General features: G+C 35.3%; 1 protein-coding gene across 12 annotated transcripts in view; it reads right to left on the bottom strand.

Moving 5' to 3' along the window:
• Positions 1-15: 15 nt before the first annotated feature.
• PHC3 (polyhomeotic homolog 3) overlaps positions 16-22,049 on the bottom strand; it is a 97,601-nt gene continuing 75,567 nt past the window's right edge. For 9 of the 12 annotated variants that reach the window (XM_058427011.1, XM_058427014.1, XM_032173984.2 and 6 more), the window contains 4 exons: positions 21,823-21,937; positions 17,630-17,762; positions 17,307-17,538; positions 3,320-12,227 (listed from right to left, as the gene is read on the bottom strand). In XM_058427011.1, the coding sequence (XP_058282994.1) occupies positions 12,073-12,227; positions 17,307-17,538; positions 17,630-17,762; positions 21,823-21,937 (635 nt within the window). In that variant the 3' untranslated portion in view covers positions 3,320-12,072. Of the gene's footprint in view, positions 371-3,319; positions 12,228-17,004; positions 17,134-17,306; positions 17,539-17,629; positions 17,763-21,822; positions 21,938-22,049 lie in introns of those variants that run through there. The other 3 variants (XR_009209502.1, XR_004251451.2, XM_058427015.1) reach the window with 3 other exon arrangements.

Genomic DNA, 22,049 nt, shown 5'->3' on the forward strand with positions numbered 1-22,049 from the left:
ATCTCTGTTCTTAATGCAAATATTCCTGGAAGAAGAAAGTTTTGGTTGCTCACCTTATGGAACTGGGAGTAGTGACTAGGTCCCTTTCCATGATTCAGCAGATTCATTTTCATATTATAACTTGTATGTCACGTACTTGCATGTCACATCATAATCACGTTAGCAATGTATCACATGTAAAAGTAGAATTTCTCATCCTCGGCACTCTTGACATTTGGGGTTGGTTAATTTTCTGTTGTGGGGCAGTTTAGCAGCATCCCTGCTCTCTGCCCACTGATGGACTGGTAGCACCTCCATGCCCAGTAGACACAATAAAAAATGTCTCCAGACATTGCCAAATCTCCCCCGGTGGATGGGCAGAGTTGCTTCACTGGAGTAAAACAATATGAGTGGCAGGATCATCTTACGTTACTTTAGGAATTAAGCTACATAGATATTTTTATCACCATTTATAAATACTATATTGCATAAATCTAAACCTAGCTTTTCCTAAATTGGTGGCTTTTGATTTTTTTGATATTTACAGTAAGATATATTTTTTAACATCCTGACCCATAGACTTGTATGTACATGTTTACGTGTCATAACAATACTTACCCTTACATATCATGCAAATATGTTTTTTAGTGTCATTTTTTTAAATGCTGGTTTTGATCCACTAAATTGAGTTGATGATCCACAAATGGATTACTTTCCGTTATTTGAAAAAAATGTCCTAAAACAAGTGCTATGGAACACTAATAATGGCAAAACGATTTAAGAAATGTGTCCTGTGTGCCAGGTACCGTCTTACCATGCAGCAACTGATGATTGATTTAATCCTCATAGCAACTCTGACAGGAACTATTATCCCCTTCTTACAGATGAGGAAATTTAAACATTGAAAGTAAGAAACTCACTATGATACAACTAGACATTGGGGAAGCTGGGATGCAAACCCAGAATTCTGGTCCAGAGTTCTTGTTCTTTACCACTACATTACATTGCCTTTCATTGGTGCCACTGACTGTTCTCAAAAAGAAAGAATGGTTTCAGAGTCAAATGTGAAGAATGTTGTTTCTTAATTAATTATTTTTCACTTGAAAATGTACAATGCCCATGAACATCTTTTTGTCTTTTTTTTTTTTTTTTTTTTTCTTTTTCGGGAGAACGGGGTCTCGCTATATTGCCCAGGCAGGTCTCGAACTCCTGGGCTCAAGCTATCCTCCCGCCTCTTGCCTCCCTGAGAGCTGGGATTACAGGCGTGAGCCACCGCGCCCGGCCATCTTAAGGCTTTATAGTGCTGTAATGAAGAAGAAACCCATTTACTTGAGCACACAAGTCTCTTTAATTAGCTAATTAATTAATTAACCATCTATAAAGACAAGTTGGGAAATGCTCCTGGACAGTCAGTCAGGAATTCTTTGAGTGAGTAGCAGGTAATACAAATTCAACCTGAGCCATTCTAAGAACAAGCTGGATATTGGAAAGACAACTTAGTAAATAAACTACTAGGAGAATCTCTCTGAGTTGTCGGTTTCCATTATGTGTCCACAAAGTGGGTGTTCTGGCTGCCAGCAGCTCAGGGCTTTCATAATTACACTTAAAGCATCTCCTAACTTCAAATATACAGTCCCGGGGAATGGCTGTTCAACCTGACTTCAATCATATGTCCACCTCTCTATGATCAGGTCTGTTAACAGAAGACATGGCAGGGAAGAGAAATAACCACTATAATGGGTGGTACAATGTTAAAAAAAAATACTTGAGAAAATAAATAGGAATAAAAATCACATTCTATAAAAACCCAATGCATATAGACAGCCAACTATATCGAAAGTTTAGGACAAATAATCTATGTTCAAGAGAACATTAGGGTGTGTTTAAACAGTTCAGAACATTTAGACCTGGCCCTCTTTCTCTGTATTACTTTTTCCTCTAAATATATTGCCTTCTAGTTGTTGGCCAGATATGGGACTGAAATATGTTTAAATATATTGAAATTAATCAGTAAAGACTTACACTCTTTGCAGATTTTAAATCAGGAGATTTTAAAACCATTTCAAACCTCACTAAGCTTTTTGTTTGTTTACACAGAGGATTCCCCATGTCTCATAAGCTTAAAGAAAAAAAATTATTCAATAGACCAGCCAAATGGAAGAGGCTTTTATTTGTAAAGAAATGAACTTACAACTGGTCTACAATATATTATTGTAATATAAACAATATAAATAAATGATCCTGTAGGCCCACTAATCTTCCATCCAGACCCACATGAAGCAATGTTACAACAATATTCTATATGAAAATGTGCAGGTAACAAAGGTGCAATTACAAGCAAGTTAAGCAGCAGAGTATAAGGTGCTTTAATTTAATAGTTAATGTTGCCATCAACAAACATTTAAATGCTCAATTTACTTCACTGAATACAGACACAACAAATATGAAAATCTAAATTCATACACATGCTACTTAATATGAAAGTGCTTTCTCTTTTTTAAAAAAATACACCAAATGGACACTTTTTACATAGATCAAATGTGCTCTTACAATGCAAAATTAACCTTCATTTTCAGGTTATACATTTTAAAACTGTAGCTATCAACACCAATCTAGGAACTCTAATGCTAAGAGTGCTAAAAACTATTTCATTTCTTGTAAGGAGGACTCTAATACAATATCCAATGTAAAGAATACATCTATATATAATCTTAACATGTTTTCTGTAAAGATAAAAAATGTTTTCTTTCCCCTTGGTGATCTTTGTTCATCCTGGGTGGATCATCTTTTGAGGTTTTAATAATATGAAAGTCCTATTTTAGAACAATGGGAGGAACCAAAAGGGGAATTAAAAAATTGGTTAACATGTGCTTGAAGCATCCAAAAAACACCAGTTTATCACAACAATTGGCCTTTGCTAAAATTAACAAAATTTTAATAAGAAGACAAAAAGTACTAATTTAATAAAAGGCTTGAAATGCCTGCCACCATTGTCAGTATCCATCCATCCAACCTTCACTTACTACAAGCACAATACTACTTTGAGGATAGTTTTTGGAACTTATTTTGACTTTTTCCCCTATAGGAAAAACAAAGACCAAGCTTTTGGATGAAACTGGAAAACATCATTCTCAGTAAACTATCGCAAGGACAAAAAACCAAACACCGCATGTTCTCACTCATAGGTGGGAATTGAACAACGAGAACTCATGGACACAGGAAGGGGAACATCGCACTCCGGGGGAGGGACAGATTAGAGTGTACCTAATGTAATGGCCGATTAATGGGTGCAGAATCAACATGGAACATGGTATATATGTAACAAACCTGACAAAAAGACCAAGCTTTTGAAGGAGAGGACTGGGAATCTGGTTTAAATGTCTATATCCAAAATTATATCACATTTGTCTATATCCAAAATTATATCATATAAATGCACATTCAGTTGACTTTTTAAAATTTAAGAATACATATACAAAAAGTACTTATGGAATACATATTTTAACAGCATAACATATTTGAAAAATTAGTTACACTTTAAAAATTAAAACACTTGAAAAGTATTTTTTAAACCAGTACCATGGAATAACTTTTGGAAACCCAGATTATCTGGCTACTTAGATGATAGTCTTCCTGTTTTCAATTAGTTTGAAAGATTCTAATATAGATTCTAACCCAACACTTTATTTGGATATTTGCCTGCTTTAAAAAGCTGCAACAGGCTAGGCGCAGTGGCTCATGCCTATAATCCCGGCACTTTGGGCGGCTGAGGTGGGTAGATCACTGGAGGTCAGGAGTTCGAGTCCAGCCTGGCCAACATGGTGAAACCCCGTCTCTAATAAAAATACAAAAAACTGGCCAGGCATAGTGGTGCATGCCAGTAATCCCAGCTACTTGGGAGGCCAAGGTGGGAGAATCGCTTGAACCTGGGAGGCGGAGGTTGCATTGAGCTGAGATCGCACCACTGCACTCAAGCCTGGGTGACAGAGTGAGACTGTCTCAAAACAAACAAAACAAAAAAGCTGAAACAATGATAAACTATTTTTAATAGATATTTTCATTCTATATCTTTATGGAGAATGTTAGTATCAACTGATGTTAACATGTAAAGCTGTGTCAACAGGAATTACAATGTGATTCACAGCATCCCAGAGTGACAAGGAAGGGACCTTAACCCAATAAATGATTCTCCCATTCAATGTTTATCCCCTAGATACTTACCAATTCAAGCATGGAACTGTTTCATGTTTACCCATTCTGCATGTAAAGGATGCCCTTTTACTATATATGTGCTTTCTAGAATATTACTGATTCTTACATATCTTTAAAAGGTGGATATTTGTAATAGCTTAAAATACAGTAACATTTATTTTGTGTAATCTTTCTTAATTTAAAAACAAAAAATAAATGAACAAGTCAGTTCCAATGATCTCCTTTGAGATTTTTCAGTTTTAGAAAGTTGCTACACTGTCGGATGGGCGTGGTGGCTCATGCCTGTAATCCTAGCATTTAGGGAGGCCGAGGCAGGTGGATCACTTGAGGTCAAGAGTTCCAGACCAGCCTGGCCAGCATGGTGAAGCCCCGTCTCTACTAAAAATACAAAAATTAGCCAGGTGTAGTGGCGGGCACCTGTAATTCCAGCTACTTGGAAGGCTGAGGCAAGACAATCACTTGAACCCGGGAGGTGGAGGTTGCAGTGAGCTGAGATCGCACCACTGTACTCCAGCCTGGGCGACAGAGCGACCCCATCTCAAAAAAAAAAAAAAGTTGCTACACTGTCGATACTGGGCAAAAAGCTCTTATATCAACACCAGCTTTTTTTTTTTGTTCTGCCACATGCCTTGTATAGCAACAACTCTGGAACAGATTCAAGTGTCAAAATAATGCTGTGAAATACGGGCTGTCTCAACCTGTAAGTCCTTAATGTCAAGTCTCCTAAATTTTGTAACTTAATCAGGTATGGGGCCAACTGATGTTTAGTATGTGAAATGTGTTATAAAAATTATGATATGATTCACTCAGACCCCTTAGATGTCATCTAGCCTAACCCTTTACCCAATGCATACAAATATTCCCTCCCAGTTCCAAGTTTATTAAGATTCCCTCTCAGTATATTAAGTAGTAATGATTATGTTCATAATCATTTAAGCCACAATGAATTTTGGGGGGAAGATTTTACTTATTACTAGTTCCTCATATCATGTTCACCAAACACTGCACATGTAAGTGTTCAAATGGTTTGCTAAATGAATGTAAGTACATGAATGACAATATTCATATGTGTTCATATATTCAGTGGTTAACCAATAAGGAGCATTTACGAAAATGTCCTCATTTGCTTGTTATGTATGAATTTTCTATTTTAATCCTTAGGAGAACAAAGACTGTAGGTGACCCAAGAAATGGATGCTCATTAAGTATAAAATGAACCCTTAAAAAGGGAAAGAGAATAAAGTAAGAGCAATCCCATTACACAGCCTAGAATCATAGTTTTAGAGCTGGGAGGTACCTTACAGATGAATTAAACCAAAATCAACTTTTGAGTAGTGCAGGCACCATATTGCGTATCTGGAAGCTGTTAAAAAAGCTGAGTAATTGCCCAACATGTCACAAACAGCTAACCCACTGAAATAAAACCCCAGTCTCCAGACCAGTGTGTTAATCCTCACTCATCATCATAATTCATCTATTATTTACTACTGAAATAGATTATTTACTGATTATTTAATACTACCCAAAACAAAAAATACTTTTAAGAGAAGCATCCTAAATAAAGATTTAAACACTAGACACTTCTGGTTTACTTGAGGCAAGACTAAAAAATTATTTCTAAAACAGGTTGATGTTTAACTTCACTAATGACTAGACACCCCACCACTCTCTCATAAACACCAACTTTTTCATCACCGTCAGTTAAAGCTCCACAAAGCTTGGATTTAACACTGATAATATTCCATGAAATATAACTTTTAGGCCAATAAATGATGGTGACTATCAATCCTTAAGATGATTACTGGAGTAAATTTCAACAGGTGCTCTAAAAGAACTCACTACCTTACTCTTATATTTAATTAACACCTTGCCATGTTAGTATAACAGTGTTTTCAAATTATATTGGTTTTTTCAAAACTGAAATTCATTCATTACTCTGCTTCTTTTAAACAACACATTTTGTTTTCTTTCTATGGATTCATACTGAACACCACCAGTATCACTGAGAGGACTAGTACTTGTAAAAAGCAGTAGAAACAAAAATATTTTTCAAAAGTATAAAGCTAGCTAGAACCTCATTATGTTGTACCTCTTCTCTAACATTTCTGATTAAAATTGTCATCTTTAAATAAAATTAAATGTCAACAATCTATAAAAGGGAAAAAATAAAACATCTGGAAAACATTTCCCAAACGTTCCCATAAACATGACACTTGGAAGGGGTGTGTGCATGTGTCTGAGTAGAAAAGCTGATCTTCAGAGCTGAAAAGGAGGGCAGAGATTCTCCCTTAATGTATGCTTTCTAAATTGAAAGTTTAGAAAAAGCCATATTCTCTGGAATGTGATGGTAATAATTATATTTGTATTATTTGTATTAACGCTTTACAACTTTCAAAAAAAAGCTTTCTCATAGTACAATTTTAAAATGGATTAGATTCTAAGAACTAATATGTAAAACTTTGAAAATTCTTAAAAATTTAGGAAATTTTTTCCAAAGAAGGTAATCTAATTTTAAACTTTTTTTATTTGAAGAAAGCTAATATAACTACTGTGAACAAAACTATATAAGGATACATTTTATGAACTTCTAACAAAAGAGGACCTATCTTCCCAAATAATTTTTTGTTTTGTTTTGTTTTGTTTTGTTTTTGAGACGGAGTCTCGCTCTGTCACCCAGGCTGGAGTGCAGGGGTGCGATCTCAGCTCACTGCAACCTCCGCCACTTGGGTTCAAGCAATTCTCCTGTCTCAGCCTCCCAAGTAGCTGGGATTACAGGGATTACAGTAGCTGGGATTACAGCCACCCCGCCCAGCTAATTTTTGTGTTTTTAGTAGAGATGGGGTTTCACCATATTGGTCAGGCTGGTCTCGAACTCCTGACCTCAGGTGATCTACCCATCTCAGCCTCCCAAAGTGCTGGGATTACAGGTGTGAGCCACTATGCCCAGCCCCAAATAATTTTTTTTAAGATATACAGCTTAACAAGTTGAAATTTTAGTAAGATTGCATATTTACTTTTCCTAATACTGTATTTGTGCTTATCTAAAGTGGATCCACAATCTTTGAGATGAAATTAAATGCTCTAAGTAGATCTGTAAAATACCAATATTGATGAATGTGGGTAAACAGTTCATTTCATGATCCACACTGCTGTGAACCAAAGAAGCAGAGGTAGGCTTGTGTTTACTGAAATCCAGACTAGGAAAGAGAAACCTATGGCTCTTCTTTTCCCAATTCTTAGACTGAGACACAACCCAGCAAATAAAATACTATCTTAAAATGCCTCTCTTTATAACAATCTACAGAGGTGATTCAACTGTGGTATCTGAAAATGGAAACTCTGTAATTCTGGCAACTCAATTACAACAACCTTTGAATTTTTGACAAATATTCTCCAACTGTAATAAAAGGTTGTCACCTTTTTCAGAAATCAAAAATCACTAACTTATGTATCATTGGAACTATTAATATCCATGCTCCTAAGCATGGAGACAGTGGGTATAGAGAGTGAAAGAATGAGTCTGATTACAGGTAAATCTTGACATAAAAACTATGACCTATTTATTGCTATAACTGGCATCTAACAATTAAAATGTATTATTTTGAACTATGGATGAAAGCCATATCTATCCTAAATATCTTCTATCCTCTTGGGTCTGGAATGCTTTGTTCCTCCTGCTTGTCTCCTCCTCCACTTCCCTATCCTTCCCCCTAGAAAACCTTCCTTAGGGCCTAGCTAGTTACATATGTGGTACACAAGATACAGATTGAGCAATCATTTTGCATAGATGGGCCAGTTTCCACTGCCCAAAGGTTGCTCTGGAACATGACTGTCAGGTATCAGAAAGTCCTGCCCCAGCTGCCTCCCTTCCTAAAGTTAGCCCCAATACAAAATCCTCTCTAAGGATTTTGAGACAAAGATCTCTCTAAGAAAGAAGTTTTCATGCAGTTTTCTTGGAGCTAGAGGCCTTAGAGAGGTAGTGAGATGAGGCCCTTTCATGCTATTAGCTAATGCTCAATGCCAGTAGGCTGCATGTGTTCCTGCAATTCACCAAGGTGAAAACCACAAACTATAACCAGACTGTTCTGGTTGAAAATATATCTTTAAAACATTTTAACAGTGTGTCCAGTCAGTTTCATCCACTGGATATGGCTGTCAGGTCAGCATCACTCACATACATCTATAATAGTGTATTCTCTCAAAAATTGTTTATACACACTTAATATAGGCATGTAGCCTAAGACTATATTGCGTCCCTACCATACTTGTGCCACTGTGGTACCAAAAGCCTGAAGATGTACATAATGTACTTTAAGACATTTAACTGAACAAGTCAGTGGGAGACAGGGCACTGTAACACATTTCAATTCAATCTAAGACTTGTATTTGTGAATAGATCTCATTATAATTTTATACTTGATATATGAAGATAAGCTATGTCAAAAATTATTCAAAGGCATGATCACAATAATACTTGTTTCATAGTTCTAAGTATTTTCATACACCAGGAAACAAAAATCAACTGGGATCCCTAATGAAAGAAAATTATTTCTTCTAAGTAAAACACGAATTTCACTTCAAAAGTGCAGAAATGTGCTCAGTGTTGAAGTAGGCTAAGCTAACAAGGATGATGGCCTCCTCCTCTGACTCTTCCCAAGCTCAAGCTTTTGCATTACCATTTCTCTCTTCCCATTCCACCTTGTCTACTCCGGGGTGACTGCTCTTAAACCACACCTTTTAAAAAAGTTCTGTTTAGAGCATTCAACAGCAAAGTAACAGGACCATCAGGGAAATAATATGCTACCTAAAAAGTGACAGGAGGATTTGGGACAACACTCTATCTCATACTATATTGACTATTCAAAGCTGCATAGCTGTGTCTTACACATGCCTACACAAGGCTTGATGAATATTAATGTCATATAAAAAATAATTTTTACACATCAGCTCTCTTAGTTGTTTAACTTCCCTAGGAACACAAGGCTTAAAGCAAAATTTCAAACTTATGCTTTTTATCCCAATGGGACAAAGAGTGCAACACTTCAAGGAAGTCAGAAAATGCAAACTTAGGTAGCAAAAGTAGGAAGAACCTCCATGTTCCCTTTCTGTTTGTCATTATCTCTCCCTAGTCAAGATCGTAAAACTATTAGTAGTAGTATGAAAGGATATGAAAACAATTATACTCTCCCCACCTATATCATACTGAAACTGTGCTTTAAAGCTCAGGAGAGAGGTGGATGCTCAGTGTTGTCTATATATCCATTATATATAGCTGAAGCTTTGAAATTAAATGATTAACTCATCTTGGAAGAAACAGCTGTGCCAATGTGATAGCAAACAAGCCATTTTAAAATAAGAACTCACTTGAAAAAAGCAAGTGCATATTTTGGGTATGTTTTGAGTGGGGAAAACAGAGATCTGGACTAGATTTAAGATTATAAGGTACTCTCCAACAGACAACCCTCTTGTAAGCCCCTCATGAATACTTAAGACAGCAGTAGGCACAGGGGCTTTCAATAAGTACAGAATGGCTGCTATTAGGAAAGAGAATAAATAAAAGGAGAGCCTACAACACAGTTCAAAATTGATACCTTAAAGGCCATAGGTAATATAGTTATGGGAGGTAATCATTATTGCTGGAGGAGTCTATCCCCAAATAATAAATTTTGTATTAACCGTGGATAATCTATGAAAAGTTTTAATCCCAGGCGAGATTTTCCGTTGCACCTCCCTCTCTCATACTGTGGGCCATCTCTTACTAATGCTTAGCCTGTATTTGTGTTCTGAAATTCCAAGAAGAGGGGAAAAGTCAAGCATATGACAATTCTGTCATGATGAGTAACTGCTAATAAATGAAAACCGATTACAGAGTACCTAGCTTTCCTTGAAACTTTAATCCAATGATTAAAAATGTGATATAAAGAAATATGTAACATAGACTACAAGCTATCGTAGGTCTGGAATATGAGCCTTATATTATATTACATATTCTAATCCTACATGTAACTATCAGTAAACATCTTTTTTAAAAACATTACTACACAAAGAATTCCACAAAGCATACATTCAAACAAGAGGCATCTAAAGATTAAAAAAATTACCCGCTGTATTTTTTGTATAAAAATAATCAACATTCTCTAATGTACACAAAGCCAAAAGATAAATATAATATCTGTGATGTCTTCAGTGACATCTTTAGTCTTCTACTAGCTCAACACAATCTTCTTGAAAAGAGCAGTGAAAATGACTGAAACTCACGGACTCTTCTTTTTTCCCCTCCTTACTCGACTTCTGCCAAATATCTGTGTATGTTCCTTCAATTACTAAAATATCTCAATCGTGGTAATATAAGAAAAGATTAAAACAAAACATTCATTATCTCAAATAAAATTTTTGATGTCCAGGACTATAAAGCTTTCAGGGCTTCCACAAACAATTCTGTTTTAGTGTCATAATCCTATAGAACACTGTTCAGTAAAAGGTTTTGCTTTACATTTTTTTCCTCAAACATGTACATACAAAATTATATCCGACAATTCAAGAGAAATCACTTGGTAAGTGCTTTGCAGGAAGCATGCAAACGTTTGGTAAAATAGGAATGTGCATTCTAGCTAGTCCCAGCGTGTTCAACATTAGAAAAAAAATCCAAAGAGCAACCACGTATCTGCTACAAACTATTTTCTTGCCAGAAAAGGCTGTGCACTAGTTCATAGGTATAATCATATTATGCCTTCATCAGTGCAGAGGAGCACAGAGGTATGAAAGATAATCATAATGAATTAGTACTTTCTGAGAGTTAAATTATTTGCATGTTAAGTCCTTATTTTATAGGACAATTTGTAGATCTTTTTTTCTTTTTCTAGTATGATTAAACTAGAAAAAATTATTCAGCAGAATATTAATGTTATCTGAATAATACTTCCATCATATATGTTTAGTATGCTCCATCCTTTAAAAGTATTCCTTTGGGTGAAAACAATATTTATCACTCCTTCTATATCAGAGTTTCTCAACCTTGGCAGTACCGACATTTTTGAACCAATAATTCTTTATAGTGGAGGGGTGCTGTCCTGTGCATTGTAAGATATTTAGAAACATCTCTGGCTTCTACCTACTAGACACCAGTAGCAACCCTCCCCTGAACCCACTCCCAAGCTGTGACAACCAAAATGTCTCAACATTGCCAGATGTCCCCTGGCGATCAAAACTGACCTCCACTGAGAACCACTGCTCTAAATAAATGTACAAAAACTGAGAGGAAAACTTTCTCAGTCAAATTCTTGGTCAAGTTTGGAATAGAAACTAACTCTTCTCACTTCCAGATCAGTATTGTTCATACTAGAACACAATTCCTTTTTTATAGATAAAGCATATGTCTAAAAGACATGATTTTTAAAATGTACACTGATTTCATATGATTCTGTCACTGGACTACTAAATTATTCCATAACATACCTCTCATGACAACCTTTAGAAAACTAATAGGGTAGAAAAAATGTGTAAGAAAATCGAATCAAAAGAGGAGAAATGTAAATCATTAAATTACTTTTAAAAGGATTCTTTATATTAATGATAAACATCACCTTTAAAAAAATTATCTAGTATAACACATTTCTTTGAAAAATATCATGGCCCTCTATAACAAGTCTTTCAATGCTTCATGTAACCTGTAAAATTAATTTTACCAATGTTTGTTAATTATGAAAATGTATGATGAATTATTATACCTGTAGAAGAAATGTCAGTATTCGACGTGGAGATCCCAATGTGCTTGGCTATCCACCACAGTAAGTGTCATATTCTAGACCAAGTTAGGCCTTTACCTTACAAGTATGTGTGAGAAGAGTAAAACTGCTGTTTTATCAAGGCTTCACGTTCCTGTTAAGATTCCTTCAGAGAGTTGATGCGTGCACAGATCTTCAGGGCTGGGCCTAGCTTGATATTCATTGCACTCATGAGATGGTCTTCTTTTAGCAAGAGAAGGGCCTGTCCATCAATCTCCTGTGCTCTGAATTCATCTGCGATATCCTGGCAGCCTGGAATTTGACCAGAGGACAGAAGTTAGAATTAAATATACAACAATTAGACATTACTCCTAACAGTCACAGTTATGTGCTCACTGGGTCTGAGAATCTGAAATACAAGCTGAGAAACAAATGAAATTTATTTATGGTAGTCTTGAATTCACTCTTGAAGAATAGAGTATTTGCATTCTGAAAATAAGAATTCAAAATCCAGGTAAAGCAATTTGCTTGGAATTCTTGCTCTAAAATAATGTTATAGAAATAATTCATAAGAGGGAAGTCTAGATATAATACTTCCTTCACAAAAAGGACTATGGTGTTACCTCAAAGCATGCCAAATAACAGGTTTGGGTTAACTAGTTATACCTCATGAACTTATCTATGTATAATATATCCTTCACATATAGGTAAAGAGGAAACAAAAATATGTTTTGTCATTTAAAGAACAATCTAGAAATATTTTCTCAAGTAAGTACCACTTGCATTATCATTTGTACCTTATCCTAATTTATGACCTTCACTTGACAAGTACATTTAAAATATTTTTATTGTTCACTCAGGACAGATCAAATCTCTCAAGACTGTATTAACAATCTATTGCAATGCTGCTGAAATGTATTACACTGCTTGACTTGAATATCACTGGGCTTGTCTCCACTTTTGTTAAGAAAACAATTCTCACTGAAATTACGAGCTTGCTGGCGAACTTCCTGCCATATAAGCAATATTTTAGCTCTCAGTCTAAACCAGGTGCTTTAGCAGGTAACAATGCTAGTATCTACCTGAAACTCAAATGTTTTAACTGTCTACCAAATTTTCACATCCAAATTACTCAATAAACTTACCCATTAAGGGTAAAGAAACCAATAGGAAAGGTAATGAATTAAGTAGCTGAGACAAGAGAATATAAAAATATGGAAGCTTTCTTGAGAGACAGTAAAATTTTAAGATCAATTTAAGGATACACATAAAAACTGACAGCTTAAGTTTCTCTATTTTATCCAAATCAGCATTCTAAGGGAAAACACAAAAAGATAACGAAAAATGAAAATAGTTACATTACACTTTTGGATGCCACAATTTTGCTAGTTCAATTATCCTTTCTACTTGCAAATGTATCATCCTCTTGTTTATGTAAGATTATGATGTCTTACAACCCCAGCACAAAGCACAAAGCATTATAGGTACTGAATGCGTAATATTTGTCAATAAGGACTGAATTAGTGAATATACAATAAACAAAAATATAATCTGCTACAGAAGAGCTATCTGTAAGCGTAATACAAACATTTTTTTCTGTGTACAGCTGTGTGTCCATTTTTTCTCTTGCTTATTTCTTTTCTCATGTCCTCTGTCACTTGTATCTTTACTGTTTCCTATATAACAACTAGCTTTTCAATTTCTATTTTAATAATTTCTCAGACTTTGAAAAATTGACATTTCAATACCCTCTACAAAATGCTTATGCTTTTGCCCATTTATCTTATAAAAGAAACTATAGTTGAAATGGGATTACTCACCATAGAAAAGCCCCTTTTCTTTTCCCAGAGGTAGCTCTCAACAAAACTGGGCAGACAAAACTGACTAATCTTGCATCTAGTTGTGACTTCATCCTTCTTTTTATGAAAGAACTAATGTTCTTCTCTCTTCAGTCTTACTTACAAGAACACAGGAAAGAAAAGAAGAGAGAGAAAGATAGGGTGGGACTTACTTAGATTCAGAAAACAAGAGCAATGAGAAGTAATGAGAACTGTAAGAGCTACATTTGGGAATAGAAACAAGGAGTTCTCCATGAGGAAAATATGTAGCACATTCCTGTTCCTCTGTATTGTGAGATTCCTCTTCAAATATCCTCTTGTAGGTGAACAGTAAATGTAGTAGCAAAATAATAAAGAACAAAAAGTGTTTTGGGAATTAGCACGATCCAATAGGAATGCATTTTAGATCACAAATTTCTTAAGCTAACCACAAAAGAAGTGTAGTTGCATCAGTATAGAAATTTTTTAAAAAGTGACTTAGAAAAATTGGAAGCAAGTACGCTTCCAGAAACTCATTACAGAAAAATATATTTTAAAAACAATTTTAAGTGCTCAAGGTATATTGAGATAAAGTTCTGAGTTTCTGACATTAACATCTACTTTGGTAAAATGCCTGGATCCCGGGGATGTGTACAAAACATACACCAACTGACACAGCCAGTCAGCTGAGCTAGCTTCACCTCACCAGAAGCAAGTGCAGTGCAGCTCTCAGCACAGGCAAGGACCTCTGCACATGGGTCCCAACTCATCTTGCAAGTGTCTGGCATCACTTCTCCAGCTAAACTCAAAACAAAACACCCTGCACAAAAATTGACCACAGTAAGGTTGGTGAAAAGCTATCACCTGCCATTCAATACTACAGAATAAACAAGTCCCAATACTGATATTACAAAAACCAGTAAATAGTCATGTTTTAAAAAATGATTCCTAGTTTATACGCCTACAGAAAAATCAAATCTACTGTGGATTCACACTTCAATAGAGGACAAACTGATCTCTGCAAAAGGCAGTTCACCATAGCAAGAAAAGGTTAAAGAAGATAACCTGCAGTAAATTGAAAATAAGGATTATTCCTGTAGATAACTTTTTAATGCAGAGAAAATTAGAAGGCGGTAATTTTTCATTCTGTTAACAGCTCTGAGATCCTGGTCTACTGCATACAAGCTCTAACATAGTCTGAACAGGATGGTTAACAAGATGATATACAAAGAGAAGAGAAAACTGGAGGAGTAAATATAAATGCCCTGATTAAAGAGGGAAGGAAGCCTATCTCAACTGGAAAGAAATAAAATACAAAAGAGATTACAAAATTTACAAGCTTATTCATTCTATGAGAAAAGCTTGGGAGTAACTACTCAGGGAAAACAAACAGCGCTTAATGAGAGCTAAAAGAAGCTCAAAACGAAATTTACAAAGTCCAGAGAAGCAGAAAGAAATGAACATTAAGGCATTTTCTGGTACAAGATTACCTTAAACTATAGGCATTATGCAGAGAAAACTTCGAGAAAGGTGATATAACTAATCACACAAATAAGCTTATTATTTGGCCTGTCAAAGCAGTTTGGAAACATTCCCATTTCATAAGTAAAGAAAAGAGTCATATTAACCAGACTCTAAAACAGTAGTAAGCAATTCTAAATTATATAATAGCTGTGTCCTTTTTATGATATATAATGTTTTCTAAATACCTGGCAACAAAATTAAGTGTCTAGATGAACTCAATAAGACAAGCATTTTAAGTTATGAGGAATATTAAGTTTTATGTTTTTTTAACTCAAATGAAGCAAGAATGAGACAAAGGAATTTGCCTTTGTTCTGGTAAAGTAGCCACATGGCAAATGGATGCTGGGGAAAATTAGCCTAAATACAAAAAGAAGTGAAAGAAGAATCAGCAGTATCTATTATTTGCTAATTATTCGGGCAACTACTTTCCTCAGGATATAAACCAACTCTCCTCTGCAAAGGAAAAGAAAAACTTCCCCCAAATGAAAAATCAGGCTCACAAACAGATCATGTGCCCTGCGTGGCAGAGTGACACTACTTCTGAAGATGACAGAATCAAAGCCCAGCCCCAGGTATCCACATAGACGCCAAAGTTAATTCTCAAGATAGCTATACTGGTCTAAAAACTAAAATTGGTTTCATTAGATACTAAAACCACAACCAGTGAAGACCCACTATCTTCTAAATACATCCAGTTTAAAACAGACTCTAAATCCACGTGGTCAGCAATTAACTCACACCTAAGTTTTCGTGGGCACATGCACATGTTTAAAAATCTTCCCATGAAGTATCTCCACTTTAAACAATTCCATCTTTCTTTAAAAGCGGCCGTATTTTTTTGAAACTTAGCATTTCTAAAACAAGCTATTGATAAACTAATTTAACAAAATCTCACAGAATTCTGTATATGAGGTAAAGTGGGTGACAGATTCTTTATAACTATCATTCCTAAATATATTTTCTTGTATAGCATGTTAGCTCTAAGTATGCTTCCAAGACTTTAGTTGCCATCAGAGAAAGACTAATTAGCAACAATAGCTGATTAACTAGCTTATTAAACTGTAAAAAGTTAGTAGACAAGTTCAAATAGGATGTATTCTTCTAGAAAGCTTGTATCAAGAGAAATGATATGATTCGCAACAAAACCAAAAGGAAATAAATTTTTTGTTTTAGTCTCCTCATTTTCCATATGCATAAGGTCAAAGTGAATGACAAGATTTACCGATTTAAAAAAATATATATATACATATATATATAGTCTTAACATATGTAACTAGTGTGGGTCTCATGAGCAAAGGTGCAGCTGTCTTTAGTAGCCAGCCCCTTGGAGAAAGTGGATATAAAAGATTATTGTTGTTTTAAGGAAAAAAGATAGAGACTTAAGGTGATGGAAAGAGTATCAAAATGAGAGAACAGGAAAACATAAATAAGAAAGTTACCCTCAATATTAGAATGAATATAATTGAATTTCAGCTATTTGAAAAATAAAATTTGAGAAAGGCTCTTGATGTTTATTTATTGCAAAGAATCAAAGAATGTACCTTCTTTTAAAAGAACTAGCTTGATTTTTTCAAAGAAATCAAATTTTTACCATATTTTAAAAGGTTTTGATTAGCTTTCAAAAATGTAAAAAAAAAAGTCTCTCTTACTTCATTTTTTAAAAGGTTAAATTAGGAAATAAGGAGAAATAGAATAGAAAAATAGAAGAGCAGAAAGGAAGAAGTGTCTGATTCAATCTCTCTACTGACCTCTCGAGAGAAATCAGACTGAAGAGAAGAAAGCACCTTTAATATCTTCACCGGCTGAGGTGTCACAGCAGAAGCAGGACTAGTCAGTTTTTATCGACTTGGGGGGGTATGAGAAAATACCCAGTAGTGCTGAGGGAATAAGCAAGAGGAAACAGATCATATTTCAATAACAAATGCCATTTAATTTATACATATACACAGTACTTCTCTAGCCCTTTTGTGCAAAAGGTGTGGATGTATCTAACATTGCTGTGTGTGAATGCACAAGAAAAATATTAAGGCCAAAGTGATGAATTACATACCAGGCAAAGAATGGATGAAGGCCCAGACATCATCAACTGTCCATATAGACGGCTCTGTTTGTGCAACTGGTAGCAAGTCACTGTTCTCAGGCATTTTGCGAATTCTCACATCCCGAAGCTCACGTTCTCTTTCCCGCTCACTCTGCCTGCGCAGACGAGTTGTCATAGCAGATGGCACAGAATCTTCATGAGAAGCCAAGTCTTCTTCTGCAGATGGATAAGTAATTGGAAGCTGGAAAATGTAGTACAAGCAAAATACAGCATTGCACTTTCCTTGCATTTCTGAAAAGGGTATTTTACATTGAAGTGAAGTTTATACAGACCTGCCTAAGGATATGTTCTCTCGCTGCCCCATCAGGACCACTTGGACGACGGCCACGATGCCCAAGACTTTGATTATCAGGCTTACGATTCCAACGACTAAGTGCAAATTTTTTAGAACAGCTAACATTGTACCTAAGAAATTCAAGTAAGAAAAAATATTTAATGATATATGGGACAATCCATTTAGTATTTAATTGTGACTTTGAAGTGCAACTGTGAATCAGTAGATACCATAATACATCATTAATGAATGTAAGACCTCATAAAATAACTATACTGTTCAATGGATTTACTTATGCTAAAGGTCAAAAAACAGGCTCTGTGTGTATCATATCTCTCAATATAATACTGGACATCTACAACAAGGTATTGTATTTTTCCCTGATTACAGCATGACAGTGGGAAACTTCCTGCAAAATACAGAGGATAACAAATTTTCATAGCAGCAAAAAAAATGGAAGGTTCCGGGCCGGGCGCGGTGGCTCACGCTTGTAATCCCAGCACTTTGGGAGGCTGAGGCGGGCGGATCACGAGGTCAGGAGTCTTATAAAATACAAAATAAGCCGGGTGGTGGGTGGCCTAGTATTGAGGGGAGAGAATGGTGTGAACCGGAGGTGGTTGAAAAAAAAAAAAAATGGAAGGTTCCAAAAGAAAAAGAAGTTATGTAGTATCTAAATGTTTATTCATTTTTCTAAGTAAAAATCTGATTTTTCTAAGTAATAACTTTCAAAGAGACATTAATTTTTAAAAGTTTAATATACTAGGGAGAGGATCTCAAGCAGCTAACAAAAGATTTTTCAAGTATTATTAAAATCAACGAATGAAAATGTAAAGTGGAGATTTTAAAGTTACACAAGGAATCACTGCTCTCACTATTCAGAAAATTCAGAAGTATATAACTCTTTAATGAAAGATTTTCTTTTATCACAATAGACTGCCTAGTATTTTTGAACATAGATCTTTATAAGACATGATGACAGCTTAAAAGAATCATATGTCTTTTAAAGTATCCTAAAGCCCTGGAACCAGGACTGGCGAACTTTTTCTACAAAGGACTAGATGGTAAATATTTTAAGTTTCATGGGCCATATAAGTTTCCGTCACAACTACCCACCTCTGCCATTGTAGTGTGAAAGCAGTCATTGAAAATATTGAGCCAGGCACAGTGGCTCACACCTGTAATCCCAGCACTTTGGGAAGCCAAGCTGGGTGGATTACTTAAGCTCCAGAATTCAAGACCAGTAAATGGCAAGACCAGTTCAAGGCCAACACGGTGAAAACCCATCTCTACCAAAAATACAAAAACTAGCCAGGTGTGCTGGCACACACCTGTAGTCCCAGCTACTTAGAAGGCTAAGGTGGGTGGATGGCTTGAGCCCAGGAGGCCAAGGTTGTAGCGAGCTGTGATAGCGCCACTGCACTCCAGCATAGGTGACAGAGCCAGACCCTGACTCAAAACAATAAATTAAAAAAATAAAAAATAAACAGAAAATACTGAATAAGCATGGTTGTGTTCTAGTAAAACTTTCAGTAACAATAACAGTAAAATTTGAATTTCACATAATTTTCATGTATCACAAAATATTAGTTTGATTTTTTTTCCCAACAAACTAAAAATTTCAATATCATCCTTAGCTCATGAGCCCATACAAAAAAATGAACAATGGGAAAGACTTGGCCTGGGTGAGCTTGCCAACCTTTCCCTAGAAAGAAGAGTGAGAAGAAATGATCTAAGAAACAAATTTCTGAAAAACTATGCAAAGGCTAGGAAAAATATATGCAGTTTCATTTTTACATATATGAAACTGCCTTGGTAACTTATTCTCAAAAATCTGTTTTGTAGAGATGGGGGGGTCTCACTGTCTTGCCCAGGTTGGTCTCAAATTCCTGGGCTCAAGCAATCTTCCCACCTCAGCCTCCCAAAGTGCTGGGATTACAGGCATGTGCCACCACACCCACCCTTCAAAATTCCTTTGCTCCAAGAAAGTTACAAGAATAAATCCCAATTAACTTTGCTATTGCTACCTATTCCAGAACCAGTATGCTGACACCAAAACAAATTCTCCTCACTTACATATTATAAAGATATCAAGAGGTGGAAATAAAAAGTACTATGATAATGAATATGCTATTTTTCCCATAAAAATGTTTGAGAGCCGATTCATTTTACCCTAAAACAATTCAAGATCCTGCTGTGTTCATAATGTGCTCATCTGTGGGCTCAGCAATGTAGGTTTCTGATTTCCATTTATATCAACTGACAAAACTTCTTTATCCGTTAAGAAAAGAATAGAAAAGACAGGCTAGCTTTATACTTGATATTTTGTCCATAAATATTTAGCTTTCCAAGACAGCTAGGCAGACATGTAAATGGCAATGGTTCCTCCCTGACCTAATCTACCCTCTCTCATCCACATTTCCCTGTTAGGGCCCCTACCCTGCTAAAGAGGTTCATCGAAAGGATACTAATGTGACAGCTCAGCCATCATCTCTGAGAGAAGACTGATGGCAGCATTAAGTGTTCTCAAATATTTTTAACTAGTCGAGAAGTTTAAAATATTGTGAAAGGGAGTCCTTTCCCCAAGTTTTTAAATCACTTAGAATCAGATAACTATTCTTCTTTCTTGTGGTATATGCAAACTAGAAAATTCAAGTTAAAAGATGAGTTACATAATTTGATTATTGATTTATCAGTAACATCAAAGCATATTTGAAAAACAGATTGACAACCAAAACAATGAACCCAATTTTGGAGGAAAACACTTCTATTATTTAACTTAAGTTTTACTAAGTATATTTTGGAAATAACCTATACAAAATAAAATGTTCAAGTAAGAAATTCCCTAGATGTACACAATTATATTAATTTTTTTCATGAGGTTAAGGTTATTTAGTTTTTATGGATGCATAATAGATGTACATAGTTTAAGGGTATGTGTGATAATTTAATACATTCATATAATCTGTAACGATCAAATCAGTGTACTTGGGATATCCACACCTTAAACATTTGTCTTTTCTTCATGCTAGAACCATTCCAATTCTCTTCTACCTATTTTGAAATATAGTACAAGCTATAGTCATCCTATTGAAGATCTTAAATCCTTTGAGAGAATAATTACCTTTTTGAACAGAGAACCAATTTCAAAATAGTGTGCACACACTTCAACTTTAGTGGTAAGTATCTGTATTACTAGGATTTATTATTAGAATTAGGGTGGGGTTCTTTTTTAACATAAACCAAACTTGGGAATTATACGATTAATGAAGAGACTAAACATTTATTTTGTTATTAATACTATTTATCAGCCAGGCGTGGTGGCTCACACATGTAATCCCAGCACTTTGGGAGGCCGAGGCAGGCAGATCACCTGAGGTCAGGAATTTGAGACCAGCCTGGCGAACATGGTGAAACTCCATCTCTATTAAAAATACAAAAATTAGCTGGGCATGGTGGCAGGTGCCTGTAATCCCAGCTACTCAGGAGGCTGAGGCAGGAGAATCTCTTGAACCCAGGTGGTGGAGGTTGCAGTGAGCCAAGACGGCACCACTGCACTCCAGCCTGGGCGACAGAGTGAGACTCTGTATCAAAAAAAAAATAATAATAATAATACTTATCTATAATAATGACTATTGAAAATACTAATTCAGAAAAGACAAGTATTTTGCTGTCTGATAATGTTAACAGTGTGGGGAATTTATGCTACAGCTGTCCCATAAGAAATCTAAAATAAATAGGATATGACTCAAACAAATGAAAACATTTTAAAACAACACAAAGTAAATCAAAGTATTTCAATAATGATAAAACAGTTGATAAAACAAATACTGTTTTTGATACTTTAAGGACTAGTATTATATAATATCGTGATGATTTCATTGGAGGGATTCTCCTAAATATATTCTTACCATCAGGAGATTACTACTTTAATATTAGATTATACTGTACAATTGATTTTAAGTATTATCAATATGTAATTTTCACAAAGCAAAATCTAATTAACTAAATACTAGGTGGCTCCAGATACTGCCTATTTGTATTATTCTTCTATATAATAATATCTAGGTTTCTTCCATAATATTACATATTGAAATATCTATAGTTATCCTTGGTAAGCTATTCAAGGGTTTTTTGGTTTTGCTGCAATGGCTATTTATCTGTCCTTTGGGAAATTCAAGAGCACAGAAATACCTTTTGGCACATGACATAGTGCAGAATCGTTTTGACCGCAAAAATTCATTAGCATATCCCATTTTCCCACAGAATTCACACTTGAGCAACTCACTGTCCATTTCTTCTAATGTCTCTAAAAAAGAAGGAAACAAAGGAAAAAAAGGTTCCAAAAATTTAATTATGCAAATTTTCTTCAAGTCTATACTTTGGTTGGATACCGCTAGCAAACCAACGGCCCTTTAACT

Source organism: Hylobates moloch, unplaced genomic scaffold, assembly GCF_009828535.3.
Source record: "Hylobates moloch isolate HMO894 unplaced genomic scaffold, HMol_V3 SCAFFOLD_13, whole genome shotgun sequence".
NCBI classification, from domain to species: Eukaryota; Metazoa; Chordata; class Mammalia; order Primates; family Hylobatidae; genus Hylobates; species Hylobates moloch.